The sequence below is a fragment of the Rhipicephalus microplus genome, chromosome 6 (genome assembly GCF_043290135.1).
Source record: "Rhipicephalus microplus isolate Deutch F79 chromosome 6, USDA_Rmic, whole genome shotgun sequence".
In the NCBI taxonomy this organism is placed as follows: domain Eukaryota; kingdom Metazoa; phylum Arthropoda; class Arachnida; order Ixodida; family Ixodidae; genus Rhipicephalus; species Rhipicephalus microplus.
In genome coordinates, this window is record NC_134705.1 from 191,542,440 (window position 1) to 191,570,310 (window position 27,871).

Below are 27,871 nucleotides of genomic sequence, written 5' to 3' on the forward strand. Positions count from 1 at the left end.
GCACAGCACAGCGTACGGCGCCTATCCGCTGTGTAACCAGTACCACGGACAGCACCATCCCCACCTATACGTTTCCCCAGCCGAGCTTCAGCGCGGTAATCGAAGTGCCCTGCATGACTTCTGCAGTCCGACGGCGGTGCCGGTGGTATCACCGTATTTGCAAACGTCCCAGCGGGGCTCAGCGTTGTCACGGGCTCAGACGAGGTTCAGCAGGCCACCGATACTCAGCGGACGGGTTCAGGCCACGTCAGGCGCGATACGACAGCCACCGCAAATGATCATCCTTCGTGGCAACGAGAACTTGAGGGTAACGGACGTTTTATACATTCCGCGATTGCGTTAGGCAGTTGTCTTTAAGTTTACACGGCCCGTATTTGTTACACCGAGGCTTCTGCGATCATAGATTTTCGCGGAGATAGTTTGACCGTATCGGAAGCAACTTCATGAGTGCTGTCAGGCCGTCACTTGAAGTCTCCGTTCTGTAACACTAGTGTCTCAACTTTTCACACCATTCAGTGAAGGAAGCGACGCTGCAGACATCCAGTGGCGCTGCCTAGAGTCACGTTTATTCATTAAAGGTGACTCTAGGCTGCGCCACTGGATATGTGCGGCATCGCTTTAACGTTTGCCCTCGCTGTGTTTTCTGACTCAAAACCAGCGTTACAGTGCCTGATATCAGTTCTCCGACGCGGATGCCACGACCAGTTGACCTACCAAACCGTGAAACTTCACCACCTGTTAATACAAAAAGGCCATGACATCGTCTTTCAGTGGTTACCTGGGCATAGTGGTATAGGTGGCAATGATTCTGCAGATCATGCTGCTCGCACGTCACATAAAGAAGCGAACAGCGTTCCGATACCGCTTTCAAGAGCAGATGCGGCGAGGCAGATTCGTCAACTGGCCCGCAGTCTCACACTGACTGAGTGGAACACACCAAGCATACGACGTACACGACTGCACGAGCTCGACCCTTCACTACAACTCCGGCCTCCACCCGGCCTACATCGACGTGAAGCTTCGCTTCTCTATCGCCTTTGGCTGGGAGTTGCTTTCACGAAAGCTTATACCACGTTAATCAGAATTACTGACAGTGTGGCGTGCGATGTTTGCGGCACCGACGAAAATATCGAACACCTGCTGTGTCATTGTCCTCGATTTGCCTCAGAGAGACAAGTACTTGCCAACGCAATGCGGCGACTGGATGATCGGCCTCTTTCCGTGCAGGTGCTATTACAGCAACGTACACATGCCTCGACAGCCCACAAGGCAGTGAAAGCCCTGCTGCGTTTCCTGAGAAAGACAGGCTTGTGAGAACGCCTCTGACATGCGGTAGAGTTCTACACGCTGCCGTGAAATTACTGTCAGTCTCTCCCCCACCCCCTTTTTTCCCTCTCTTCCCTCTTTCTCGTCTTTCTTGTCCCCTTCCTTTATCCCCCAGTGTAGGGTAGCCAACCGGATGTCTTTCTGGTTAACCTCCCTGCCTTCTCCCTTTTTGTTGCTTCCTCCTCCTCCTGCCCTCGCCAGCACAGTCTATTGTCATTATCCCCGCGCTCACATATTCAGCGTAGTCCGGTCTTCCTTGCCCCTCTCTGTTCTCGTTTTTTTTTTTTGCGCTTTTCTTCATGATTTACATTTGCTGTCACATATTTCCTGAACTCGAGACAAGGATACGCGTGTTTCAACTGTGTTAGGTGTGCCGCGTACCTATTCTTTATTTTCTTTCTTTATTATTTATTCATCGGATACCCCGCAGCGCCCGAAGGTGTTATAGCAGGGGGGTTACATCAATAAATGATGTACATCTCCGTTCACACACACAATACAACTTTGTTCACACATAAGTAACTGAAATACCTTTTCGTTCACACACATAATAGAATTTTGTTCACACATCAATACATCTTCGTTCAGGTTACAACTCGGGTTTACAGCAGTGAATAAAATATACCTTCGTTCCCACTATGTACTTGCATTTCAGTTAGCCTGTTCCACTGTTTAATCGTTCTAGGAAAAAATGAATTGGCATACATGTTCGTTTTAGCTTTTATTTACTTTTTATTTTCGCGATATCAATTGTATGGACACTCATGCGTCGTTTGGGCAGTCGCCATATATGATGTCCAACTCAATACGTCATCCTGCACCTAGCATGTTCTCTGTGTGCGTGAAAGCTCTCGAAAGCTGCTGACGGGGCACGGCTCAAGCAGGCCCTTCATGCTCGTTCACCTGGCTCCGTCGGGTGAACGAGCATGAAGGCGCACCAAAGGGGGGCGGGAGGGGGGCTGCGGCGCGCGCGAAAGTACGTCGAACTTTGATTAACAGGGCATGGGCGCGCGGGCTGGTGTGTGCGCTGTCTCGACCGGCGAAAACCAGCTCGCTCGTGGCAGCGGCCTTCCTATTTCCATTCGCCAGCGTTCTGTAATATTATGCTAGATCGTATTCTAAATCAGTTAGCCGTTGTACTTCAATAACGCTCCCATTTGTTGTTATCGCATTCAATGCTTCAGCCATGTGTAGAAACAGTTACTTTCTTTTTTTTGTCCCTCGTTTTCATTTTTTTGCATTTCTGTTATGCTCATTACTTACAGAACTGAAAAAAGCGTAAGCAGTGGCACAACACAAAGTGAAGACTCGAGAAGCCACTGAGAGTGTAATGGGTGCTCGAGGTAGCGCGAATGCACTTTTCTCATTGTGCAGATCCAACGCACGCGTTGTAATCTACGTGAAACCTATACCCTCTCGAAGTGGTCCTGCTTTGCGCACGTGTTTTCGTTAGTTAGGTCGCACGAATGGAATTCGTGATGGTCAACCGCCAAGTCCGTGATGATCAACTGAGAAAACTTGATGGAAAACAGTGCGAAAAAAAAGCTTGGGATAAGACGGAGAAATCTACAGTATGCACTTGTCCTGCAGTTTTTTTTTGTCTTCTTGTTTTCACTGTTCCTTGTCGTTTTCCTTTTCTGTCCTTTCTAACGTTTTTCTCGCTTTTTTTTATCACGATTTATCAACTCGCCCTACAGTATATCCCTCTCAGAAAACGTTTCTTTAAATGCCCCACCATTCAAGCTCGAACATTCGGCTCATTCATCCAATAGCAGTGCTTCGAAATAGCGGGCATTATCAGTCCAAAGTGATGCATCTTTTAATACAGGTTCCACCCGGGGGTGTCGTCAAGGACAATAGGTTGTCGCAGTCATTTGTGTTCCCCTGGTGCAACGCGCTTACGGAGGCGGCTCCACAGGTCGCCCAATGCAGGCAGCAATCCGAGTTCGACAGAGGGCCTCCAGCGGGAGCCGAGGGACGCATTAATTGGCCGTTCGTTCTCTTGACCGTAATGGTGACGATGGTACTCGTCGCGGTGGGTCTCATGACGTCGTCGACAGGCTTCAAGAGTTTCCTCGTCTCCGACTACACGTCTGCACCGAAATTCACGCCCTGGGCACTCCCGGAGTTTGAACCATGGACGGCCCATGTCAACGCGGTCCAACCCTGGTACGTTCCCTGTAGCTCCTTTCAATATCCCGCATATTACCGCTATATATCACTAATAGTTTATCGTCTGACTCGTAATAGACTTGTAATAGATTTTCGCATACGTGGGGCACAGACCAGGTTGGCGAAACTTTTTAACCACCCAAAAGTAATATCTGGGGTTTCGCGTGTCAAAACCAAGATGTATGATCGGGAAGCAGCCGTAGAGAATGGCTCTGAAAATTTTCACCATCTGGTATTCTTCAAGAACACATCGCACAGTACGTTTGCCTCTAGCACTCCCCCTTCATTTAATTGCGATAGCCGTAGCCACTATCGAACCGACAACCTTTGGGTCAGCAACCGAGCACAGTAAATGCCTTACCCCCACGATGGACCGCGCCGTCTCTCAACAAGCTGCCCAATTGTTGGCCGTAGAGTGCTCTAGGAGAGACACAACTTTCCCATTTAGTTATATGACACTCAATAACATTGCCGCGAAGGGAGGCAAGAGACATTCAAACAGGAACATGTTAGGTGTCATCCCTCTTTTGCTTGTTTCTGTGCGAGTGTGTGTCTGGGGACGGAGGTTTCGTGTGTTTGCATGCGTTATGAAGTTGCCCACATGCCGCAAATTTGCAATTAACCAAAATAGGTTGCAAGAAAAAAAAATGTCTGAGTGTAACTTCAGGAGCTGAACGTTCTCAGCAGCTCGCGAATATCTGCATCATGGTTGTTCATCGACATACGCACCAAGTCATGAAGTCGTTCGTCGGCTAATCGAGAACACAAGTTTTATTTTTTTCTCGTGTCCTATTGTCACTGGACCCGTTAATTAGGGAGGCGATCGCCGGGCTAATTCCAAGGGCCGAAGTTATCGGTCCCCCAAACTGCACCAAGAAAGCGCGGACAATTTAGAAGTGGTCCTATTTGGCGCGCCGTCGGAAGCCGGATGTGGTCCAAATAACGAGTCAGAGCCGAGAGTCGATAAACAAAACAAAATTGTATTCTCAAGTATGGCAGATTAAACGATACACAAACATTCACACTCGGCAATAGTTCAGTACAATATTTCACACATCAAACAATGAACTACCCATTACAATCAGCTACACTCGAAACAACGGACACAAACAACAATACGCGCTACAATGCAAACACATGCATCAAACAAACAAGACACTTAAAGACTAAAGGGTTCTAAAACTTATTCAGTCCATAGTCCTTGGAACAAACTCTGAATGACACTGTTCCAAGAATCACCCACTCAATATCCAGTGCTGTTGTCGGTCCGCTGCTCCCGAAGTCTGTCTTCCAGGAAACCGCGCGTATTCATTTGGCTGCTCTCCAAGCACCAAACTTCTTCGCCGGTAACACGTCGGCTCCCCATGCGGAGCTGCTGCCACGCGTGTTCACTCGCGGGTGGTAGACACACTCTTCTGCTTGTATCACAAGTCTTCACCCTTCAGGTGTAAACCCTCTTCATTACCTGCTTTGTCACTGACGACAAAGGCCTTCGCCGACACGGCAGAATGGCCCTACGCAAACTTACGCAAAGCTTCCTTCATCTCCTGCCTACGTACACTGGCGTAAACTGTCTTCATCCCCTGCTTTGTCACTGAGCACAAAAGCCTTCGCCGACACGGCGGAAAGACCCTACGCACACTGGCGAAAACTTCCTTCTCCTGATCTCCCTTACGCGAAGTTCGCTTAAATACCTTCCGCGCTAGATTCCAGAAACTTCTAATCGTTTCATCGGCGCGATGCACAGCCAAGGCTGGGGAAAGAGCGAGACGTTTCGAGGACCGTCCACGACACGTGACGCAACTCTACGTCACTACGCCCCTTTTCTTCCAGATCTTTCCAGGGCTTGCTCGGCGGCTGATGTGAGGAGGTTGGTCAGCGAAATTACGCTTCCGAGGGGAAGAAACGGCATGCCCGGGGAGTCTGGATGCTTGTTTTCTTCTTTAGCGTTGACCTTGAGGCGTCTCTCTGGTGCTTGGTGTCGTCACTGTCGCCAGAATTCGGCGGTGCGCTCTTTTCTGAGCGCTCGTTTGTGACACCTATACCCAGCATCAAATCAAAACTGCCACATAAACTTTCCGATAGAACGTGACAAGGGGAGTATATATATATATATATATATATATATATATATATATATATATATATATATATATATATATATATATATGTATGTATGTATGTGTGTGTGTGTGTGTGTGTGTGTGTGTGTGTGTGTGTGTGTGTGTGTGTGTGTGTGTGTGTGTGACGTAGGAAGGCAGTGACTTGTAGTAGAAGCCGAGGAGGAAGAAGTCAGAATGGAATAAACATGGGGTATGCGCCAGGCCACGTCACCCATTCATCATAGCGTCACACGAGTCGACAGGATGAAGACCTGGCGGCCACTTCATCAACCGGCCACCATCTTCGAACGTCTCAGCAAGACGCAGTGACCGAACGTGGACCACGAAAGTGCATCCCAACTCTACACCAAGACCAGCATCATGACAGCACCATCAGACGACCTTGACATCCCCAAGTACACCGGATCAGCGGACGACGGACCCGTACAAGACTGGTTCAACCTTTTCGAGCTCCACGCTACCGCTGCATCCTGGTCAGAACGGGAGATGATCACAAACTTCACTGACTACATCTCAGGTGAGGCATTCAAATTTTACCTCACCCACATCTTCGAAAACGATGAATCCTGGGAAAAAGATCAAAGAAGAAATGGTCAGCCGTTTCAAGGAATACGATGAAGACTTGTCCATACTTCATCAGCGGAAAGCTTTTGAACTCGCCCATCAGAGTTACGCGAAGTCTTCCCGCAGTAAGCCTATTTCCCAAACGAGACCTCAGAGAAAATATACCACCATTGTACCATCATATGACTCTTCCGAAAAAACGTCACGCATTCGAACACCGACTGGTAACTTGCACGTCGCAACAGACAAGGTAAAGCCTCCGTATACCGAAAGGAATCTAGACCATTTCGGCAAAAGACTAAACCTAAAGCCGGCTTTCCCAAGAGCAATGAAATCGGCATTTTCAACGTGTTCACTGCACCACAACACTTCACATTTTACTGAACCACCCGAATCCCTTGATGCTTCGTGTCACACACAAGGCCCAGACGGTTTCGAGCGTGCGACGGAATTTACGCGTGACGAGCTGGTGAATCCTCACCATACCAGCCCCTCCTACCCTGACGTTCCGGACCAGGGTCGTTCGACAGACATTGTCAGCCTAACTACGCTGCAAAAAGAAAAACATACGCCATCAGAACCACCTGAAGCCATGTCTGAACTCCCACTATATATATTGCCACGTTTCATTTCCCAAGTTTTTGTTATCGTCCCAAAACACCACGCGATACTCAGCGCAAACCGCGCCTGCAGTTTTCTAGAAGGTTCCGGACTGTAGTAGATCATTTCGATAAGATCACGCCCACTGTGCGAACGGTACAGATTGTTCTGGAAGCTACGCCACCGCCAGCGATAACGCTAGAACATTCGACGGCAAGAGTATAAATGCCGACGCGCTTCGCCGCTTGTCAGTTGTTGATCGAAGGCCGACGCTGCGTTCGCCGCTATCAGTCCGAGACTGCTATCTGTGCAAGACTGCTGCTGTAATTAGACTTTCCCTTTACCGGGCACAGGTTCGCCCAAATAAACAGTTAAACCCAACACGAAGTTTCCTGTCTTCGGCCACGTCACGACCCCGTGACATCTGGTGGAGGTGCTGCTTCGTTCATGTACCGGACGCCCCCGTCAAGCCGTGAACCCAGCCCCCGTCGCGGAGAAGACACCGACGCCAACCAAGAGCAGCGAACGAGCCGCCGACAGCAAGGTCTCCCACCGGAGTACGGCCTTCTACAAAACAAGGCGCGGAAGACCAAGACCATGACCTCGACTGCAGCGACAATGACAACCGGAGCGTCCCAGCCCGCGATCGTCATTCATCAACCCAGGGAACCACCAACGTTCCATGGCTCATCGTTTGAAGACCCGGAATCCTGGCTAGAAACATACGACCGTGTGGCCGCCCTCAACCACTGGGACAACGAAGAAAAGCTCCGTCGTGTGTACTTCTACCTGGAAGACACCGCAAGGACCTGGCTAGAGAATCGGGAGTCCACGCTCCGAACGTGGGATGTCTTCTGCAGCGCATTTCTGCAAACGTTCGCGAGCGTCGCTCGCAAAGAGAGGGCCGCTGCTTTACTCGAGACCCGGGTTCAGCTACCAAATGAAAAGGTTGGAATTTTCACAGAGGAGATGACCCGCCTATTCCGTCACGCTGACCCAGACATGCCTGAGGAAAAGAAAGTTCGTTTCCTCATGCGAGGGGTCAAACAGGAGCTCTTCGCGGGACTAATGAGGAATCCACCGAACACCGTCCAAGAATTTGTATCCGAGGCGACCACCATCGAAAAAACGCTGGACATGCGCACAAGACAGTATAATCGTTGCCTGACTCCAGAATGCGCTGCTGCTCAAGCCAGTGACTCCGACGACCTGCGTGAAACGATCCGAGCGATCGTGCGGGAAGAGCTGCGCAAACTGTTGCCTTCGGCGCAGCCTCAAGTGGATTCGATCGCCGACATTGTGCGAGAAGAAGTCCGGCAATCGCTTCGAATTCCCGAAACACCACCGCCCGAGCCAGAAACTATGAGCTACGCCGCTGCACTGCGCCACAACGCTCCTCCCCGTCCACGCCAAAACGCCGCCCCATCGCACTTCCGTCGACAGACGTCACCGCCGCCACCACCCCCACCGACGTCATACCGTTCGCCAGCGGCCCAGCGCAGTGCACCGAGGAAGACTGACGTCTGGCGCACCCCTGACCATCGCCCGCTCTGCTACCACTGCGGCGAGGCCGGACACACATACCGCCGTTGCCAGTACCGACAGATGGGACTGCGTGGCTTCGCCGTCAATGCACCGCGTCCACAGCCAGGAGAACGACCACGTGACATCGCCGACTACCTGACAGGAACTCGGTGGACACCACGAAGCCCTTCGCGTTCGCCGTCTCCCAGCCGCCGCATGTCACCGCACCCCCGGCAGTACTCTGGCCCAACGCGGGGCCGGTCTCCTAGCCCGTATCCGGGAAACTAAGGGCAGCAACCGGTGGAGGTGCGGTTGCTGTGCGACGAACTACCGAAGATCCTCCGACGACGACGACGCCGCGACGGAGCTTTCCGAACACAACGCCAAACAGGCAAAGCCCTGACGGCGAAAGCTCACTTACCGAAGGTGGCCTGACGACGCAACATGGAAGCAGCGGAACAAGCCGACGCAGCCGTGACCCGACGCCACGCCCTAACTGTAATGCGAGACGGCGAACTAGCGACCTCGACGTTCTTATCGACGGCCACAGTGTGACCGCTCTCGTCGATACTGGAGCCGACTATTCTGTCATCAGTGGGTCGTTCGCCGCGAAGTTAAAGAAAGTTAGGACAGCTTGGAAAGGCCCTGAAATCCGCACAGCCGGAGGTCATCTCGTAACGCCTGCAGGAATCTGCACAGCGAGAGTCACCATTAACGGCCGTATTTATCCTACAGACTTCGTAGTTCTACAGCGTTGCTCGAGAGATGTCATCCTTGGCATGGACTTCTTATGCCTCCATGGTGCTGTCATCAACCTAAAAACAGAGTCGATAACGTTATCCACAGAAGAGGCACTACCGCCGCGCACGCCGTCAGGACACCATGCCTTGAATGTGCTGGAAGAACAAGTCACCATTCCGCCTCGCTCAAGCGTCATTATTTCAGTCGGCGCTTCTAAATCACCTGACTTGGAAGGCGTCGTTGAAGGCAGTCAGCATCTGTTGGTCACCCGAAATATTTGCGTCGCAAGAGGAATCGCAGAGCTGCGGGGAGGCAAAGCAACGGTTATGCTCACGAATTTCAGCAATGAGTACAAACATGTGAACAAAGGAACAACGGTCGCATACATCGAAGAAATTGTCGAAGCCACCAGTGCTTTCGCCCTCGCCGATTCTGCGGAACCTGCTCAGAGGAACCAAGCCCCTCCCATAGCTTTCGACGTCAATCCCAGACTTCCGAACGATAAGCAAGAACAGCTCAAGGCCCTGCTCCTGCAATACGAAGATTGCTTTTCGTCGTCATCGAAAATTCGGCAGACCCCAATCACGAAACATCGCATCATAACCGAAGAAAATGCCAGACCACTCCGTCAGAGTCCGTACAGGGTTTCGACGCGAGAACGTGAGGCCATGAAAAGACAAGTTGATGAAATGCTGCGGGATGACATTATTCAGCCGTCCAAGAGTCCATGGGCATCCCCCGTGGTGTTAGTGAAGAAAAAGGATGGGACCCTACGTTTCTGCGTCGATTATCGCCGCCTGAACAAAATCACAAGAAAGGACGTGTATCCTCTCCCACGAATAGATGACGCACTTGATCGGCTCCATACCGCCAAGTACTTTTCGTCAATGGACCTCAAGACTGGCTATTGGCAAATCGAAGTCGACGAAAGAGACCGAGAGAAGACGGCGTTTATAACACCGGACGGCCTCTTCGAGTTTAAGGTGATGCCCTTCGGCCTTTGCTCAGCGCCTGCAACTTTTCAACGCGTTATGGATACAGTACTGGCAGGATTGAAGTGGCAGACTTGCCTTGTGTACTTGGACGACGTCGTCGTGTTTTCCTCGAGTTTCGACGAGCATCTTCGGCGCCTTGAAGCTGTACTTCAAGCCATCAAGACTTCCGGACTCACACTGAAGCCAGAAAAGTGTAGATTTGCGTATGAGGAGCTCTTGTTTCTGGGGCACGTTATCAGCAAGTCTGGAGTTCGTCCCGATCCACGGAAAACAGCCGCCATCGCCGACTTCCCGCCACCCACTGACAAGAAAGCCGTGCGCCGATTTCTGGGCCTGTGTGCCTATTATAGGCGGTTCGTGAAAAACTTCGCCCGCATCGCCGATCCTCTCACTAACCTTACCAAGGCCGACGTGGAGTTTAAGTGGGAAACGCCGCAAGAACACGCTTTCCAGGAGCTTAAACATCGCCTCCAGACGCCTCCGTTACTTGCCCATTTCGACGAATTCGCCGAGACAGAAATACATACTGACGCTAGCAGCGTAGGTCTTGGCGCCGTTCTTGTGCAGAGGGCTGACGGACTTGAAAGGGTTATTAGTTACGCCAGCCGATCGCTATCCAAAGCAGAAGCAAATTATTCCACAACAGAAAAGGAGTGCCTCGCCATCATCTGGGCTACGTCAAAATTTCGCCCCTACCTCTACGGCAGGCCCTTCAAAGTTGTGAGTGATCACCACGCCTTGTGTTGGCTAGCCACCTTGAAGGACCCTTCAGGTCGCCTCGCACGATGGAGCCTGAGACTTCAAGAATATGACATTACTGTCATTTACAAGTCCGGCAAAAAACACTCCGACGCTGACTGTCTCTCTCGTGCGCCTGTAGACCAACCGCTACCCGACGACCCGGATGACGACTACTTCTTAGGAACGATAACTACCGACGACTTCGCTGAACGACAGAGGGCCGACCCGGAACTTAAGGCCCTAATAGAATACCTCGAAGGCCGGACCGCCGAAGTCCCGAAGGTATTCAAGCGCGCACTTGCGTCGTTCTTTCTACGAAACGGTCTTCTACAAAAGAAGAACTTTTCACCGCTTCGAGCTAAGTACCTCCTTGTGGTGCCTTCAGCTCTGCGACCAGAACTCCTGCAGGCCCTGCACGACGATCCGACGGCAGGGCACCTCGGTGTTTCTCGCACGCTCGCGAGGATACAAGAAAGGTACTACTGGCCACGTCTTACCCCCGACGTCACTCGTTATGTGAGAACATGCCGGGACTGTCAGCGACGCAAGACACCGCCGACAAGGCCAGCGGGACTTCTGCAGCCAATTGATCCACCTTGCCGACCTTTCCAGCAGATTGGTATGGACCTACTGGGGCCGTTCCCGACGTCGGCTTTCGGAAACAAGTGGATCGTGGTAGCTACCGACTACCTCACCCGCTACGTCGAGACAAAAGCCTTGCCAAAAGGCAGTGCATCCGAGGTAGCTAAGTGTTTCGTCGAAAATATCGTCCTACGTCACGGCGCCCCGGAGGTCCTTATCACCGACAGAGGAACGGCATTCACTGCCGACTTAACTCAAGCGATCTTGACATACAGCCAAACAAACCACCGCCGGACGACAGCGTACCACCCACAGACCAACGGCCTCACCGAGCGGCTTAACAAGACGATCGCCGACATGCTGTCAATGTACGTCGATGTCGAACACAAGACGTGGGACGCCATTCTTCCGTATGTGACCTTCGCATACAACACGGCGGTGCAGGAGACGACGCAGATATCTCCATACAAATTGGTCTACGGAAGGAGCCCGGCAACGACGCTCGATGCCATGTTACCCAACGTCACCGACGAAGAAAACCTCGATGTGAGCGAGTACCTTCAACGCGCCGAAGAAGCCCGACAACTTGCGCGTCTCCGTATCAAGAATCAACAGACGACCGACAGCCACCGTTACAACCTTCGACGACGCTTCGTGGAATACCAGCCCGGTGAACGTGTTTGGGTGTGGACGCCGATACGCCGACGTGGACTAAGTGAAAAGCTTCTGCGACGGTACTTCGGACCGTACAGGGTGGTTCGACGTCTCGGCCCACTTGATTACGAGGTTGTCCCCGACGGCATCACGAACTCTCAACGACGCCGATCGCGACCTGAAGTCGTCCATGTCGCGCGCCTTAAGCCGTTTCACGCGCGTTAACAAACGGAACCAGTGTTTTTTTTGTATTATTGTTGTATCGGAATTTATTCATTGTACTTTCTTGCATTATTATTGTACTTTCATCTTTAGTTAAAGCATCGGGACGATGCCTTTTTTTCAGAGGGGGGCAATGCCACGTTTCATTTCCCAAGTTTTTGTTATCGTCCCAAAACACCACGCGATACTCAGCGCAAACCGCGCCTGCAGTTTTCTAGAAGGTTCCGGACTGTAGTAGATCATTTCGATAAGATCACGCCCACTGTGCGAACGGTACAGATTGTTCTGGAAGCTACGCCACCGCCAGCGATAACGCTAGAACATTCGACGGCAAGAGTATAAATGCCGACGCGCTTCGCCGCTTGTCAGTTGTTGATCGAAGGCCGACGCTGCGTTCGCCGCTATCAGTCCGAGACTGCTATCTGTGCAAGACTGCACACAGGTTCGCCCAAATAAACAGTTAAACCCAACACGAAGTTTCCTGTCTTCGGCCACGTCACGACCCCGTGACAATATATATATATATATATATATATATATATATATATATATATAGTGGGAGTTCTCACGTCGTGCCGCGGGCTGCATGCAACCCGTGGGCCGCGTATTGCCAACGTCTGGTTCAGACCATCTAGCATTGGCAGTACGAATATCGTTGATGCATTAAAGTGTGGAAGAGGCCTTATCACTTTCACCCACGAAATGGCGGAAAACTCTACAGGGCGTCTTTCAGCTCGTCTTTCGCTGGAGTGAGAATGTGCACATCCGGCACCGTACCTTGACCTGCAGGGCGTGGTCGCAAGTGCTCGACGCTAAACCCTTGAGAGCACTGGCTTATAGCTTTCTACGTGTTGCGTTTTCACCGCAAAGTTAACATCGAAGGCCACTTCACTGACTGCGGTGGACTCGTTTAATAATGGTATTATTGAACGGCCAGCCTTTCCTCGTGTGACATTGCAATTTCCTGGTGTCGCATTTATTACTTCCCCGGTGCAGCGCGAAAAGGACTTTTAGATGCGAGGCAGCTTAGGGTGGAGCTCAATGCGGTGTGCGGCGTGACCACCCTTACTGCGCCTGCGCGTCCCCTACTCCTTTCACTCCTCTCCTACACTCCCCACTCTCTCTTGCGGGTTGCCAGCGAAGGCAACTAAACGCTTCCTCAGCCGTGCGGCGTTCACACCTCCACTGCGCATCCTCCTCTCTCCTCTCCTGCGCTCCTCGTGTAACGCGTTCCACGTTTCTGTGAGAGAAAGCGCGTCTGCGTTGTCCGTAGCCGTTGATGGTTGGTCTTGTGGCGTTCCACGTTTCCGTGAGACGAAGAATGCCTGCTTTGGCTAGCACGGGATCCCATTCAATGCCTCTGCCGTCTGCGTTGAGGGACCGGGTGTTTAGCAGTGCTATGGTCATGGTCACTGGCAGCGATGGTCACAGGCATCAAGCGATGGGCACCGGCAGCGTTAGTCAAGTAGAGGTTCTGAATGGTGGTTCACGTGCTTAAGGCAACGTAGACGAGTTTCTGTGGCTGCCGTTCACCATCGGCCCACTGCTTCGCATTTACGCACGATTCCATTATTCAGGAGATAGCGTAGTTTTTTCAGCTGGTCCTACACAACACAGCGCAAGCAAGCGATAACTTAAAGAGGAATTAAACCACACTGAGTTCAAAAGTGAGTCAATGGTTTCCTTCTCGCCACTTGTTTTTTCATAAAGCACGCGTAATGTCAGCACTGTGTGTTTCATCATCATCAGCAGCAGCAGCCTGACTACGTCCACTGCAGGACAAAGGCCTCTCCCGTGATCCGCCAGTTAACCCAGTCCTGTGCTTGCTGCTGCCAATTTATACCCACAAACTTCTTAATCTCATCTGCCCACTTAACCTTCTGTCTCCCCTAACCCACTTGCCTTCTCTGGGAACCCAGTTAGTTACCCTTAATGAGCAGCGGTTATCCTGTCTACGCGCTACATGCCCGGCCCATGTCCATTTCCTCTTCTTGATTTCAACTATGATATCTTTAACACCCGTTTGTTCCCTAATCCACTCTGCTCTCTTCTTGTCTTTTAAGGTTAAACCTACCATTTTTCTTTCCATTGCTCGCTGCATCGTCCTCAATTTAAGCTGAATCCTCTTTGTAAGTCTCCAGGTTTCTGCTCCGTAGCTAAGTACCGGCAAGATACAGCTGTTATATACCTTCCTCTTGAGGGATAGTGGCAATCTACCTGTCATAATTTGAGAGTGATTGCCAAATGTGCTCCACCCCATTCTTATTCTTCTAGTTACTTCAATCTCGTGGTTCGGCTCCGCGGTTATTACCTGCCCTAAGTAGACATAGTCTTTTACAATTTCCAGTGCACTATTACCTATCTCGAAGCGCTGCTCTTTTCCGAGGTTGTTGTACATTACTCTCATTTTCTGCAGATTAATTTTAAGACCCACCTTTCTGCTCTCCTTGTCTAACTCCGTAATCATGAGTTGCAATTCGTCCCCTGAGTTACTCCTCAATGCAATGTCATCGGCGAAGCGCAGGTTACTACGGCACTCTCCATTAACTCTCCATTAAGTTGGAGCCTCCGCCTCGCATGCAAAAGGTCCGTGGTTCAAATCCCGGTGCCGTGCAGTTCCCAACCGGATAAAGAAAATCCGCGTGGTGATGGAACTGCATTAAAGGCCTGGGGTACGGCCTAACCGGTAACCATCGCCGGGAACGCACTCCCTCACCAGAGAAGGATTGGCCACCCTGGTGCAGTATCGGGTCACTACCTCCCACATGCATACGTCACTGTGTGTTTAGCCAATCAATATTTTTGCGCTTTTAGACTACATGCTGTTATTTCCGGTTGCGCAGTCGCAAACGCAGAAAACTAAGTGAAATCGGTTTATCACGCACGATAATCATGCGAGACAAGGCAGAATGGGCGTGCGACAGCATGCATGGGAAAACATGGCACGAAACAACTCGCAAGTGATTCCTCTTCAATATCTACCACCGGAAAGCTTGCTTCCGCCTGACGTCATGCAAACAAACTGCTGGTCACGCATTGCGCTTCAAAAATAGGGAAATCTGTGACAGAATAAAGCACTCGTTGATTATTTGATTGATTGATTGATTGAATGATTTATTGGTATGTGAGGTGTAACGATTGATTCATATGTGGGGTTTAATGAGAGACGCCGTAGTGGAGGGCTCCGGAAATTTCGACCACCTGGTGTTCTTTAATGTGCACCCAAATCTGAGCACACGGGCCTACAACATTTCCGCCTCCATCCGAAATGCAGCCGCCGCAGCCGGGATTCGATCACGCGATGTGCGGGTCAGCAGCCGAGTACCTTAGCCACTAGATCATTGCGTCAGGGCGTGAAGCACTCGTTTGCCATAGTTTTCGCGTTTATTTAGGGGGCCATTCAAGGTACTACTGAATCGCACGGGTTTTTTGGTACGCCCACATCACTTGTCTTAGCACGAAATTTGTAAAATTGCAGGTACCAAGCCGTGAATGCCAACGACTCCCTGTACTCGGACCCTGGGCACCGGATCGTGTGCGTCTTCCATGCTGATTCGGTGGGACTGGTCGTGCCTTACGCTGGTGTCTCCTACGGCCTTGCGCGCTTCCCGTTCGCCCTGTGCAGGTAACTCAATAGCGCCTGAATAGGAGCCAGTTGGTACGCATTCATCCGTAAAACATCGCCAATAAAACATTCTTTATTCTTTATTCAAAGGTTACCCCGCATTGCCCAAAGGCGTTGCAGCAGGGGGGTTACAGAAACGACATAAACAATTCTTCATTCTTACAGCACACATAGATAAGGAGACGCAGAGATAGCGCTCACTACCAACTGTTAGGGTTTATTATGAGAACTTCGTAATATACGTTAAATGTGTAGACGTAAGGGTGGGGAAGTTAACAATTGAACGCTCAGTTACAAGTAGGGTCGTATACGGACATTTTTTTTTTTTCGGGAAGTAGGGAGGGGGGCCACAGCTTCATTTTCAAATGGTCAAGTTTTCGCGCTGTATGCCAAGGCTACACATAATTTTGGTAGGCAAGGGGGCAAGGGCTCCGTGTGTTACCCCTGGCTACGCCACTGGTTACAACGTAATAAAAAAAAATTCACCTCCAGCTACACTCACGGCTTGACCAATCAAAGATAATTTGCGTAAATGTTGCATCATCTAGCGCTTACTTATTTTCGGAAACTCTAGTACGTCTCAAGTGTTTCAGATAGCTTACCTTATCATAAATAGTCCTGAAGTGCTTTAGATCAGAAATTTGATACCCTCGTAAATTAATGTCCTTACATCGGCAGAGACGTCAAGGATCCTGACATGGATACACGTCCAAACGTTATGTTATCCGTCATAACGATGTCCACTGCAGCGGACCTGTGGTTGCGATGCTCGGCCGCTGCCCCGGAGGTCGCAGGTTCGATCCCTGCGACAGCGGTAGCATTGCAATAGAGGCGAAACAACAGACGCCCGTGTATTGTGTGATGTCAGAGCACGTTAAACAGCGCCGTCGAAATTTCTCCGTTTTGGGACGCAAGACCGCTTATAATATGTGGAGTACTAGCAGTTCGAGAGGAGGCCACTCAACAGTGCTGTCTTCCCAAAGCGCATAGCGAGCGCTTTGCGGTTAAGTCGAAGGACCTGCGTTTCTTTTTCTTTTTTTTCTGGTTTGTGAAGAACTGGAGTGACGCATGCTTCAAAGAACAAATCTAGTTTAATCAAAAGGTCAGTAACAGGTATAGGGATGTTTCTAGTCGTTTATATCTAACCAAGCTGTGATAACGCATGTTGTATGTTTACATTTCGCATCCAACGGTGCCGAAACTTCACTTGCGGTGTGCTCTTTGTAACTACGCGAAACACCGCGCAGCGTGGTCTTGTTCTGCTGTCCGTCGCTGGGTGCTAACCTCGAGCCCGGCGCCGATTATCCGAAGACCCTGGCGGAGGAGTTCTTCGGACGAGTGCTCAAGAACCGGTTTCCGCGGCCTCTTCTCATGCTGGGCGATGGTTCGGCCTCGAACGGGCCGCAGTGGAACGACTTGCTTACACGGGCGGAGGCCGGAAACTTGCATTGTACGATCGGTGCTTGGTACGAGGTGAGGGCATATTTTCGGCCACACTTGGACATAGGGTACAAAAACAGGGGGGCAAAATGCCCCCACCTCCCCGAAGAGAATGGTGAGGAAATGTGAATGCATTGCAGAGCGTCCATAACAGCGTTTCGCACGTGAGAACCCAGTGAGCGAACAATAATGTCTTTTTTTTTTCTTGAACCGTGCAGCCAATAGCGTTGTTCGCCGCACGTAGCGTTTTTCTGTCGCGAGAAACGCGGTATGCGTTTCCAGCTCTAGTAGCTAGCGTGCGTGGTTGAATAATGTCAGCGTCTCTTGCCTTCAGGTCGTCTTAGGTAAATGTATCAGGAACAGCGTGAGTTACTACCGATGACGAGAGTTATTGTTCGTCACATCCATTAACCTCCCAATCAAGCAACGTGCACTATATTGTATCAAACCCCTTCTCGCACTTCTATTGCAGGACCAACTGTTTGATGGCATCGTCCTTCATTGGCCCGATTTCGCACTCACTCGAGCGACCTGGTCGAAGCTGCCTGTGGCCTTGAGCAATCTGCGCGCGCAGCTATCTACCATTCGTAACATGAGCCTGGGTGTTGCCGTCAGTCAGAACGTGGCCAGTGGACCACACGTGGCGGCACTGGCATCTGCGCTGGGCGCGGCCTCTGTGTACCTGCTACCGCCGGTACTCGGGGCCATCGACTACTTTGGCCTCACCTTCAGGTCAGTAAGCAAGTGCGGTTCTCTCAGCTTGTCACTCGGATGACTTTATTGAAGTCCTGCGGAGCGTATTCACCATCAGTGGCGAGGTTCAACTGCGAGCCGCACCCACGCAGGCAGGGGCAGGGTAAGACCGGCCGACAAGTCGTGGGCCCTCTGGACAGCACGAAGTTGGACGTTGTAGTCTGTCTTGGTGAGCGGCAATCGCCAGGCCTCAGAAGAGTTGAGTCCTACAGCCACCATCATGGTTACCTTTAGCACTGGAACAATGAACTGAAACACACTTAATATCTTTGTATGGTGCACATTATTTCGGAATAAGTTCACTAAGAAGAAGTCATAGGCGTCTAGATAGATAGATACGCTCAAAGTCGCTGAAGTTCGCTAAGAAATGCTTCGCATTTAAAACTGAGTGTATTCAGAAGAGTAGCCTGCTGGGCTCTGTATTTGTGGGGTTCTTTCCTTGGCCCTGTTTTTTTACCCTAAAGTGTTCTATAAATTCATTCCTTGGGTAACCAGAAAATTGGGTAAAACCAGCAAGTCTTGGTGCACTTTTTTTTCTTTACGGTGAAGTCAGGTGCTTATAGCATGATAGTGAATGTAACGGGTCACACATGAAGCCGATGTCACGTTCATTCTCGTCGCTTCTTTTGCGTCGGTGCACAATCCTACGAAGCCGCCACATCATTACCTTTCTTTCCATTCAACTCCGTATTATCACCGTACGCTCTTATTTTTCAAACGTCACATATCAGACGACCCAGCCAATTCTGCACGACGACTTGTCATCAAGGGCCCCTAAAGAAGATCGTTTCCAGACTCTGTGGCACAATTCGTGACGCCAGCAGGTTCCTGTGACGTCAGGGCGAAATAAACTCTCGAATGGTCGATACACGAGAGCTTTGTATTGATAATTGCCTCCCAAACTGCTTTGCCGTTCCGCCTTGTCTCGTATAACTGTCTTGAACGATCAACTGATTTCCATTAGTTTACTGCGTTTGTGACTGCGCAAGCTGATATAGCAGCGTGTATTCGAAACGTGTGAATTCCTGACTGGGTCGATGCTTAGCGCAGACTTTCCTCGTGCTGTATGATGAAGTGAGTGTCGAGGAGGAGATAGAACTTGTAGGGAGGGTGGCGAAAGCGAGGAAGAAACTATGGTCTTGCCTTTGATCTCGGTGTAGTTTAGGGGCCCTTTAATCGAAGCAAAAGCTGTGTTTGAGTGTCTGAGCCCCGTCAATTGATGCTCTGATAAAGACGGGTCTTCTCGTTTACAAGCTGCTGATCTGTTCAAACGTTCTCTTCGACTGGGCTTTTTTTTTTCGTGCAGTTACTACGACGAATCAACCCTGGAATTGCTGTGGCGCCACGTCGGCATGTTTCTCGGTCAGGACGCGCAAAGCAGCGTCTGCTACTTGCTGCCCGCGGACGTCCTCAGCTTCCGGGTAAGTCAACAATCGATCTAGGTGTGTCAAAAGGGCGGTGGATTACGTCTTAATTTAAGGCGAAGAATTCTTGCGTTTCACGTCCAGGAACTACTTTATTAGAGAGTTTTAGTACTGCGGAATGGTGCTACGTACGCATCACGCAACCGCCTTGCGTTACGTGGCGTCGTTCGCCACTAATCGGCTTTTAGTACGCCGTAGTACCCGCGTACGTAACGAGCGTCAAGCATGTTGCGTCATCTGGTAGATCAAAACAGAAGCACGTGTTGTTGACAGCCAATGTGAGCCAATCCAAGTGTTATAGCCAGATTATGGCCATATTTTAAGCCACAGAGCCGGTCGGTGCTTGCCTTCGATGCCGCCATTTTGCAAAACGAAGTCTCGCGCTGTCGCGAACTTGTTCGAGAGCGGCGCGATCACGTCGTACGTACGCACGCACGCATCTCATGCGTGCGTACGTAGCAGCTGCGTACGTAACGCGATACGTGCGCGTTGCGGTCTGCGCATGCGCACTACGCAGAACGTGGCGTCCTTACGTACGCAACGCCGCCACGTACGCAGCGTACGCAGTACTAAAACTCTCTATTATTGCGAGGGACGGCTTAGTGAAAGGCTCCGTAAACTTTGATTATTTGATGCTTTCTTAACGTGCACATTAATGTAAGTAGACCGGCCTCTAGACTTCTGTCTTGATGGAAATTAAGCAGTCGCTGGACATCGTCCACATTTCCAGGATCACGACATGTGGTCCTACAAATCCAGAGGTCCAGGACCACGACCTGCGGGTTGTTGTTCGAGCACCACAAACAGTAGACCACCACAGCGTGCCTATGCCTTAATGTAGAACAGCTTTCGATGTGCTAAAGTGGTCGTAATGTGTGGGTTTACGGTGTTGCATTGCTCCCGTAATCGGGCAAGTTTGTACAGGATAAGTTGTCTGCACTGCTAACTCGTTCAGCTGGGTTTTGTAGACGCCCGCGTCTGCACAATACGCACAAAAGATGATCGCAAGCGTCCACTTATCCTATTCAAGTCTCGTTGAATCGCACGCTGTACGCTTATACCACTGCAGATTTCCTACAAGTGTTCTATTCCCGCCGTGGCGGTCGTATTACGATAGAGGCGAAATGTCAAGAGGCCCGTGTGTGACGTCAGAGCACGTAAAATACCTAACACCAGGCGGTTGAAATTTCCTAAGCCCTCTACTATACGACGCGCCTCGTTATCGTATAGCGGTTATGGCATGCACGTGAAAACCTAATTACTATAATTATTGTTGTTCCATGCAATGACGTACTTAAGCGGGAAATAATACTGTGCTTCGGCACGACGTAAGCATCACTGCCGCGCGAAACGCGGCAACAGTGACGCACACGAAGCATTGTCAACTCGTGTTCATCCTGCCTGCTTTGCATTTTACCAATCATAATGAATCACCAAGAATCCAGACTTCCAACGTGAAATGCAATGTTTAGTGCTGAACCAGAAGATGGGAGACACTTAATCTTTGCCCCGCCGCGGTAATCTAGTGGCTAAGGTACTCGGCTGCTGACCCACAGGTCGCGGGATCGAGTCCCGGCTGCGGCGGCTGCATTTTCTATGGAGGCGAAAATGCTGTAGGCCCGTGTGCTCAGATTTGGGTGCACGGTAAAGAACCCCGGGTGGTCGAAATTTTCGGAGTCCTCCCACTACGACGTCTCTCATAATCATATTGCCACTTGGCCGCTAGTTACGGCGAGCGCAAGCCATGGCTGCCCGCGAGAATGGAAGACGTTGTTCTGGGGCAGCGCGTGCTTTGGCTAGTTGTTTATTATTGAAGCAGCCATCTTGCCAGTTTTCGGTGCGTCTCCCCGCCGGCCCAGTTCTTCCTAGTTGAAGACCTTTTGTAGTACGTGACAACTGGTGGAGCTGCTGGGTAACCCCCAGCCGATGTTCCAAACGCCTCCAGGTAGCCCTGTACCTGCAGAGACAACACCTGTCCACCGCTCAAGCCGAAGACTCTGAGGACTACCTCCTGAGCGTGAACCTCTTCCCGAGATGACGTCTGTCACACCCCCGAACGCTACGGAAGGCGCTGCAGCCACGCATCATACGCTGTGGAAGCCACGTGTGCCGAAGGTGTTCCACGGTTCCGTCTTGGAGGATGTCGAAGACTGGCTGGCCCAGTTCGAACGGGTTTCGGATTACAATGGTTTGACCGACTTCGACAAAATGAGTAACGTGTATTTCAGCTTGGAGGACGGCACTCGTAGTTGGTACGAAAACGGTGAGCCTTTTCCCTCGTGGAGCGTCTTTCGTCGATACCTGCTGCCAAGTTGGGCCAATCTCGATCACCGCGAACGAGCCGAGCGCGCGATTCAGTCGCGCCTGCAAATGCCGAGTGAAAGTGTCATGATGTACGTCGAGGACATGACGAGCCTCTTTCGTCGAGCCGACCCCGACATGGCAGAAGAAAAGAAGGTCCGTCATTTAATGCGAGGAGTGAAGGAGCAGCTTTTCGCTGGCCTCGGTCGCTGTCCCCCAAAGACCGTGGCGGAACCTTTGACCGAAGCCACAACCATGGAGCAAGTGCTGCAGCAGCGCTCTTCTGTGTACGACCGGCAAGTGAGCGCCGCTTCATCAATAGGTCAGATTGGAGGTGCGGCAGGCAACATCAACATCGAGTCTCTTTGCGATCTCATTCGATTGGGGGTGCGCGACGAACTACAAAAGATTCAGTGCCAGTCCCAACCTACTGCAGGGTCTATTTGCAGCCTTGTCAGAAACAAAGTACGACAGGCTCTCCAAGTGCCGCCTTCCAGCTATGTCCCGCCGGTCCCGGCGGAGCCACATCGTGCATCATATGCAGAAGCTGTAAGCCGATATATTCCTGCTTCACCGTGCTTCGTTAATTCTATGCCTCAGGATGCACTTCCTCGCTGCAGCCAATTCCGCACTTAAAAAATCGACAGCCGCTTCCCAGAAAATCTGAAGTATGGCGCACACCGGACAGACGACCACAGTGTTACCACTGTGGTGAAGCTGGACATGTGTACCGGGAATGTCCCTATCATCGCCTCGGACTACAAGGTTTTGCCGTCGACGCACCATGGCCGAGATTTGGCGAAAGACCAAAAGCTATTGAAGATTACCTCTCACAGCAGCGCATGCCACTGCGGCGGCAGTCGCGGTCCCCATCTCCAAGGCGATCTTCTCCAAATTATCGGAGCCTCCCAGGAGCGACGCCAGCGCGGTCGCCAAGCCCTAGGCGGGAAAACTAACGACAGCGACCTTCGGGAGCGAGGCCGCTGACACTCGACGCAAGCAAGGCCTCCCACCGACGCAAGCACGGACACGGAGCGGTTCCCCGACGACAGCTACGAAAGCCACAAGCAGATTTTCTCTTGATATACATGTGGTAGTCGACGGTCACCACGACGTTAGTGCATTATTGGACACAGGTGCGGACTACTCGATCATAAGCGGGAAACTAGCAGCGCACATAAAGAAAGTTGTAACGTCTTGGTACAAAGTACAAATTCGTACTACCGGCGGGCACGTAGTCACCCCAATCGGCATGTGCACTATCAGAGTGAGCATTCGGGGACGTACGTTTCTCGCCAGCTGCCTCGTACTTCGTGACTGCTCCCGAGACCTAATCCTCGGCGTCGACTTTTTGCGGGAGCACGGCGCTATTATCGATCTTCGAGAGCGTACCGTGACGTTTTCGACCGCTGGATCCTCCGACAAACCTGACATCCGTGACAGCACGCTTCGCGTTTCTGCCGACAACATCACGTTGCCTCCGCGTTCAAGCGTCCTAGTTGATGTGGTGTCTGACAAGTTACGGGATGGTGAGGTTGTCGCCGAAGGCAATTTGACGCTTTTGTTCGCGCTAGGTGTCTGCGCTGCACGCAGCCTCGTCACGCTTTACGACGGACACTCTGCTCTACTTGTGACTAATTTCAGTAACGAGTACCGCACCTGTTTCGTGACACCACCATCGCTTTCGCCTACCCTATCGCAGACGTTTCTGAATGCTTCGCATCTACATCAGCCAACGACGGGCTTCGACCGACACCAGGCGACTTGACTTCAATACTTGAAAAAGTTGATGTCAACTCGACCCTCTCGGAACAACAGGCCAAGCTACGTGAACTGCTATCTCCATTTAAAGAGTGCTTTGCGTCCACCTCGAAGGTTCGTCAGCCACCGATCACCAAACACCGAATAATTACATATAACGACGCCTAGCCCATAAAACAACACCCTTACCGCGTTTCGGCAAAGGAACGTGACGTGATAAATGCTCAAGTCAAAGAGATGCTGCAAGATGACATTATCCAACTTTCGAAAAGAGCCTGGTCATCTCCCGTCGTGCTCGCGAAGAAAAAAGATGGATCACTGCGCTTCTGCGTAGACTACAGGAAACTTAACAGCGTGACTAAAAAAGACGTCTACCCGCTGCCTCGCATCGACGATTCCCTCGACAGACTGCGGCGGGTCAAGTATTTTTCATCGATAGACTTGAAAAGTGGCTACTGGCAGATCGAAGTTGGTGAACGAGATCGTGAGAAAACTGCCTTCGTTACACCGGATGGCCTATAGGAATTCAAAATGCTTCCCTTCGGCCTCTGCCCCTGCGACATTCCAGAGAATGATGGACACTGTTTTTACCGGTCTGAAGTGACACACGTGCTTAGTTTACCTCGATGATGTTGTGTTTTCTGCCACCTTTGAGGAGCACCTGAAGCGTCTGCAGAATGTGCTGGAAGCGCTCCGCTCTGCTAATCTGACACTGAAGCCAGAAAAATGCCACTTCGGTTACAAGGAACTTAAGTTTCTCGGCCATGTTGTCAGTGCGGATGGTATTCGACCAGACCCTGACAAAAGTACCGCCGTGGCCTCGTTTCCTGTTCCACGTGATAAGAAGGCAGTGCGTCGCTTTCTAGGGCTCTGCGCGTACTATCACCGCTTTATAGCCAATTTTTCTAGGATTGCTGAACCGCTCACTCGTGAAGATGTTCCATTCGTCTGGGAGGAAGAACAGGACGCAGCTTTCTCTGAACTACGGGAGCGTTTGCAGACACCACCAGTCCTCGCTCACTTTGACCAAGACGCTGATACTGAAATTCATACTGACGCCAGCAACGTGGGTCTTGGTGCTGTCCTCGTACAACAACAAGAGGGCACAGAGCGAGTGATAGCGTACGCTAGCCGCACTCTTTCCCGCGCCGAGGTCAACTACTCCACGTCATAGAAAGAGTGCCTCGCTGTTGTATGGGCCACGATGAAATTTAGGCCTTACCTTTACGGACGCCACTTCAAGGTAGCGACCGACCATCATTCGTTGTGCTGGTTAGCCAACCTACGGGACCCGTGTGGGCGTCTGGCACGATGGAGTCTTCGTCTGCAGGAATATGATTTCACGATCGCTTACAAATCGGGCCGCAAGCCCGAAGATGCTGATTCATTATCCCGTGCACCTGTCGAAGTTTGTGGCCATGACACCGAGGATGACGATGGTTTCCTTGGGGCCCTTACTACAACAGATCTGATTACGCGACAGCGTGCGGATGATGAATTCGCGCAATTATCAAAAACCTTGAAGGACGCAACTCGTCCATACCTCGATGTATTTCTCGAAGTCTGTCGTCGTTCTGTCTGCGAGATGGGGTCCTGTATAAGAAAAACTCCAATTGCAGTGAGAGAACCTATCTTCTAGTTGTGCCAACTGGCATGCGTGACGACATTCTACTTGCCTGCCACGATGAACCCACATCTAGTCACTTAGGTTCCTCTCGAACTCTTGCTCGAGTTCGACAAGCATACTACTGGCCTAAGCTTTCTGCATCTGTTAAGCGATACGTGAAAAGTTGCCGGGAATGTCAACGCCGCAAATCCCCGCTACTAAAGCCCGCGGGGCTTCTTCAACCAATAGAACCACCCAGAGCGCCATTTGATCAAATAGGAATAGATTTATTGGGGCCCTTTCCGCTATCATCTGCCGGCAACAAGTGGATCGTAGTAGCCACCGACTATTTGACAAAGTACGCCGAAACAAACGCACTACAACGCGCTACGGCTTCCGACGTCGCCCAATTCTTTATGGACCAGATCGTTCTTTGACATGGCGCCCCCTCGTGCGTAATCACAGACAGAGGAAAATCATTCATGGCCCAGCTCATTCATGACGTATTCAAGCTCAGCTACACGAGCCATCGCAAGACCACGGCATATCATCCGCAGAGCAACGGCTTGACAGAGCGACTCAACAAGACCATCGCTGACATGTTATCTATGTGCGTAGATGTTCAGCATAAGACCTGGGACCAGGTGCTACCGTACGTCACATTCGCGTACAATAAGTCCGTCCAGAAAACTACGCGGTTCACCTCTTTCCGTCTTGTATATGGACGTGAGGTCCAGACCATGCTGGATGCAATGCTTCCACACAATTGCGATGCTTTGATCACTCCTGATGCTGTACAGCTTACCCAGTACGCCGAAGAAGCACGCCAGTTAGCACGCCTACACATTACGCACCAGCAGAGTACAGACGCATACCACTACAACGCTCGCCATCGACAAGTTGAATACCATTCAGGCAATCAAGTTTGGGTGTGGACTCCAATCCGATGCCAGGGATTGTTAGAAAAACTGCTTTGGCGCTACTTCGGACCATACAAAGTCTTGCGACGCGTGAGCGATGATAATTACGAGGTAGTATCTGACGGCGTTTTCTCACCACGACGGCGAAGGCACTCCTCGGAGATTGTCCCCGTGGTGCGCCTGAAGCCATACTTCCCGCGGTAGTGCGACTGCGCATGAACCATATCGCTGTTTTTGTGTACGCGCGTATTTTCTGTTGGTTCGCCCCGACTTTGCCTTTGTACTTTCCGAGCATCAGAGTGATGCCTTTTTTTTTCTCAGAGAAGGAATAATGCCACTTGGCCGCTAGTTACGGCGAGCGCAAGCCATGGCTGCCCGCGAGAATGGAAGACGTTGTTCTGGGGCAGCGCGTGCTTTGGCTAGTTGTTTATTATTGAAGCAGCCATCTTGCCAGTTTTCGGTGCGTCTTCCCGCCGGCTCAGTTCTTCCTAGTTGAAGACCTTTTGTAGCACGTGACAATATGGTGGTTTTGGGACGTTAAACCCCACACATCAATCGACACTTAAGCTTTGCCTTTAAATAGTTGCACGCCATCGCGATATCCGCACTCATGCACACACACACGTACGCACTATCGGCTTGTCAATCAATGGCAGCTGCTATTTATTATCAATTCTCGCTTCTGGATGGAACCTTAAGGTAGGCCTCAAGGGAAGCTGAAATCAAAACATCCTCCTGTTGCTGTTGTCACTCCCGGCCAACGCTGCTTTTTCGCTCAAAACGAAACGCGCCGCCTCCGACACCAGAAACGAGCTTTTTAACGCTGTGTCACTAATAAAGAGCACGCGTTTTCGGGTTTTGACTATGAGGAGGAGATCTTAGACCGTAAAAACGAGTTTGCTGGAATTGATTCGTGAGTCAATAAACTCAGATGAGGATCGAAGTCGTAGGACGGTTACTTGCAAAAGTGTTGCAGGGCCTCTGTAATCCGGCCCTTCAATTCGTAAACATGAAGGCCGTTTCATTTGTACCAGGTGACGCAACGTCACGAGAACGGGTCGCACTTGGTGCTACCCAGCGAGGACGGGCGTGGTTTTGGACCCGCCGGTAGCGCGACGGGTGTGCCAGGCCGCATGGCGTACTTCGAGGCGTGCCGATTGGTCCGGGAGGGCTTCGACGTGCTCGACCTCGAGTACGGCGTCGTGGCATCTCGGGACGACGTCTGGCTGTCGTACACGGCTCCCCAACAGATGAAGCACTTCGCCGACGCACTGCGGGACAACCTAACGGCCGGGTGCCTGGGTCTATGGAACCCGCAGTGGGACGACTTCGCCGCCGCCTGCGGCGGTCTCGAATACCCTCTCGCTAGGGCTCTCCTTCCGCACTGAAGCGGCACTTAATCGCGACTTTTGTGTCTCGTGCAATCAAATATTTGATATGAGCGGCGCTTGCGTTATATGGGCTACTTGGCCGGATTCCTGTTGCGGTACAATTAAATGGAATAGATGTTGACGATGACCAAACACAAAAAGATGTTCTTGCAGCAGCCGATTGAGAATAAACTGCAGGCTGAAGCTGACATCGAATATTTACCACTGCAGTGGAAGCTTCAGAAAACGGAACTCTCAGAAAAAAACAGCAGATGCCTGTTGATTACTATCCTTTCTATACCAAATACTTGTACAATACTCACAGATTGAAGCATGACGTTACTTTTCCTTACACTTTAAGCAGAAATAAGCCGAGATGGCAGTAAATGACTTGTCCTCTAGTGCATGCCCCGATGGGGGCATGCAC

The 27,871-nt window shown here is 51.1% G+C and overlaps 1 protein-coding gene across 1 annotated transcript; it reads left to right on the top strand.

Annotated features, from left to right (window-relative positions):
- Positions 1 to 27,530, top strand: LOC142765756 (uncharacterized). Its single transcript, XM_075867347.1, has 7 exons — positions 1 to 307; positions 3,155 to 3,495; positions 15,723 to 15,869; positions 17,117 to 17,342; positions 17,782 to 18,041; positions 19,369 to 19,483; positions 27,109 to 27,530. The coding sequence occupies exons 1-7, from the start codon at positions 275 to 277 to the stop codon at positions 27,460 to 27,462; spliced, it is 1,476 nt and encodes a 491-aa protein (XP_075723462.1). The 5' UTR covers positions 1 to 274; the 3' UTR covers positions 27,463 to 27,530.
- Positions 27,531 to 27,871: the final 341 nt, after the last annotated feature.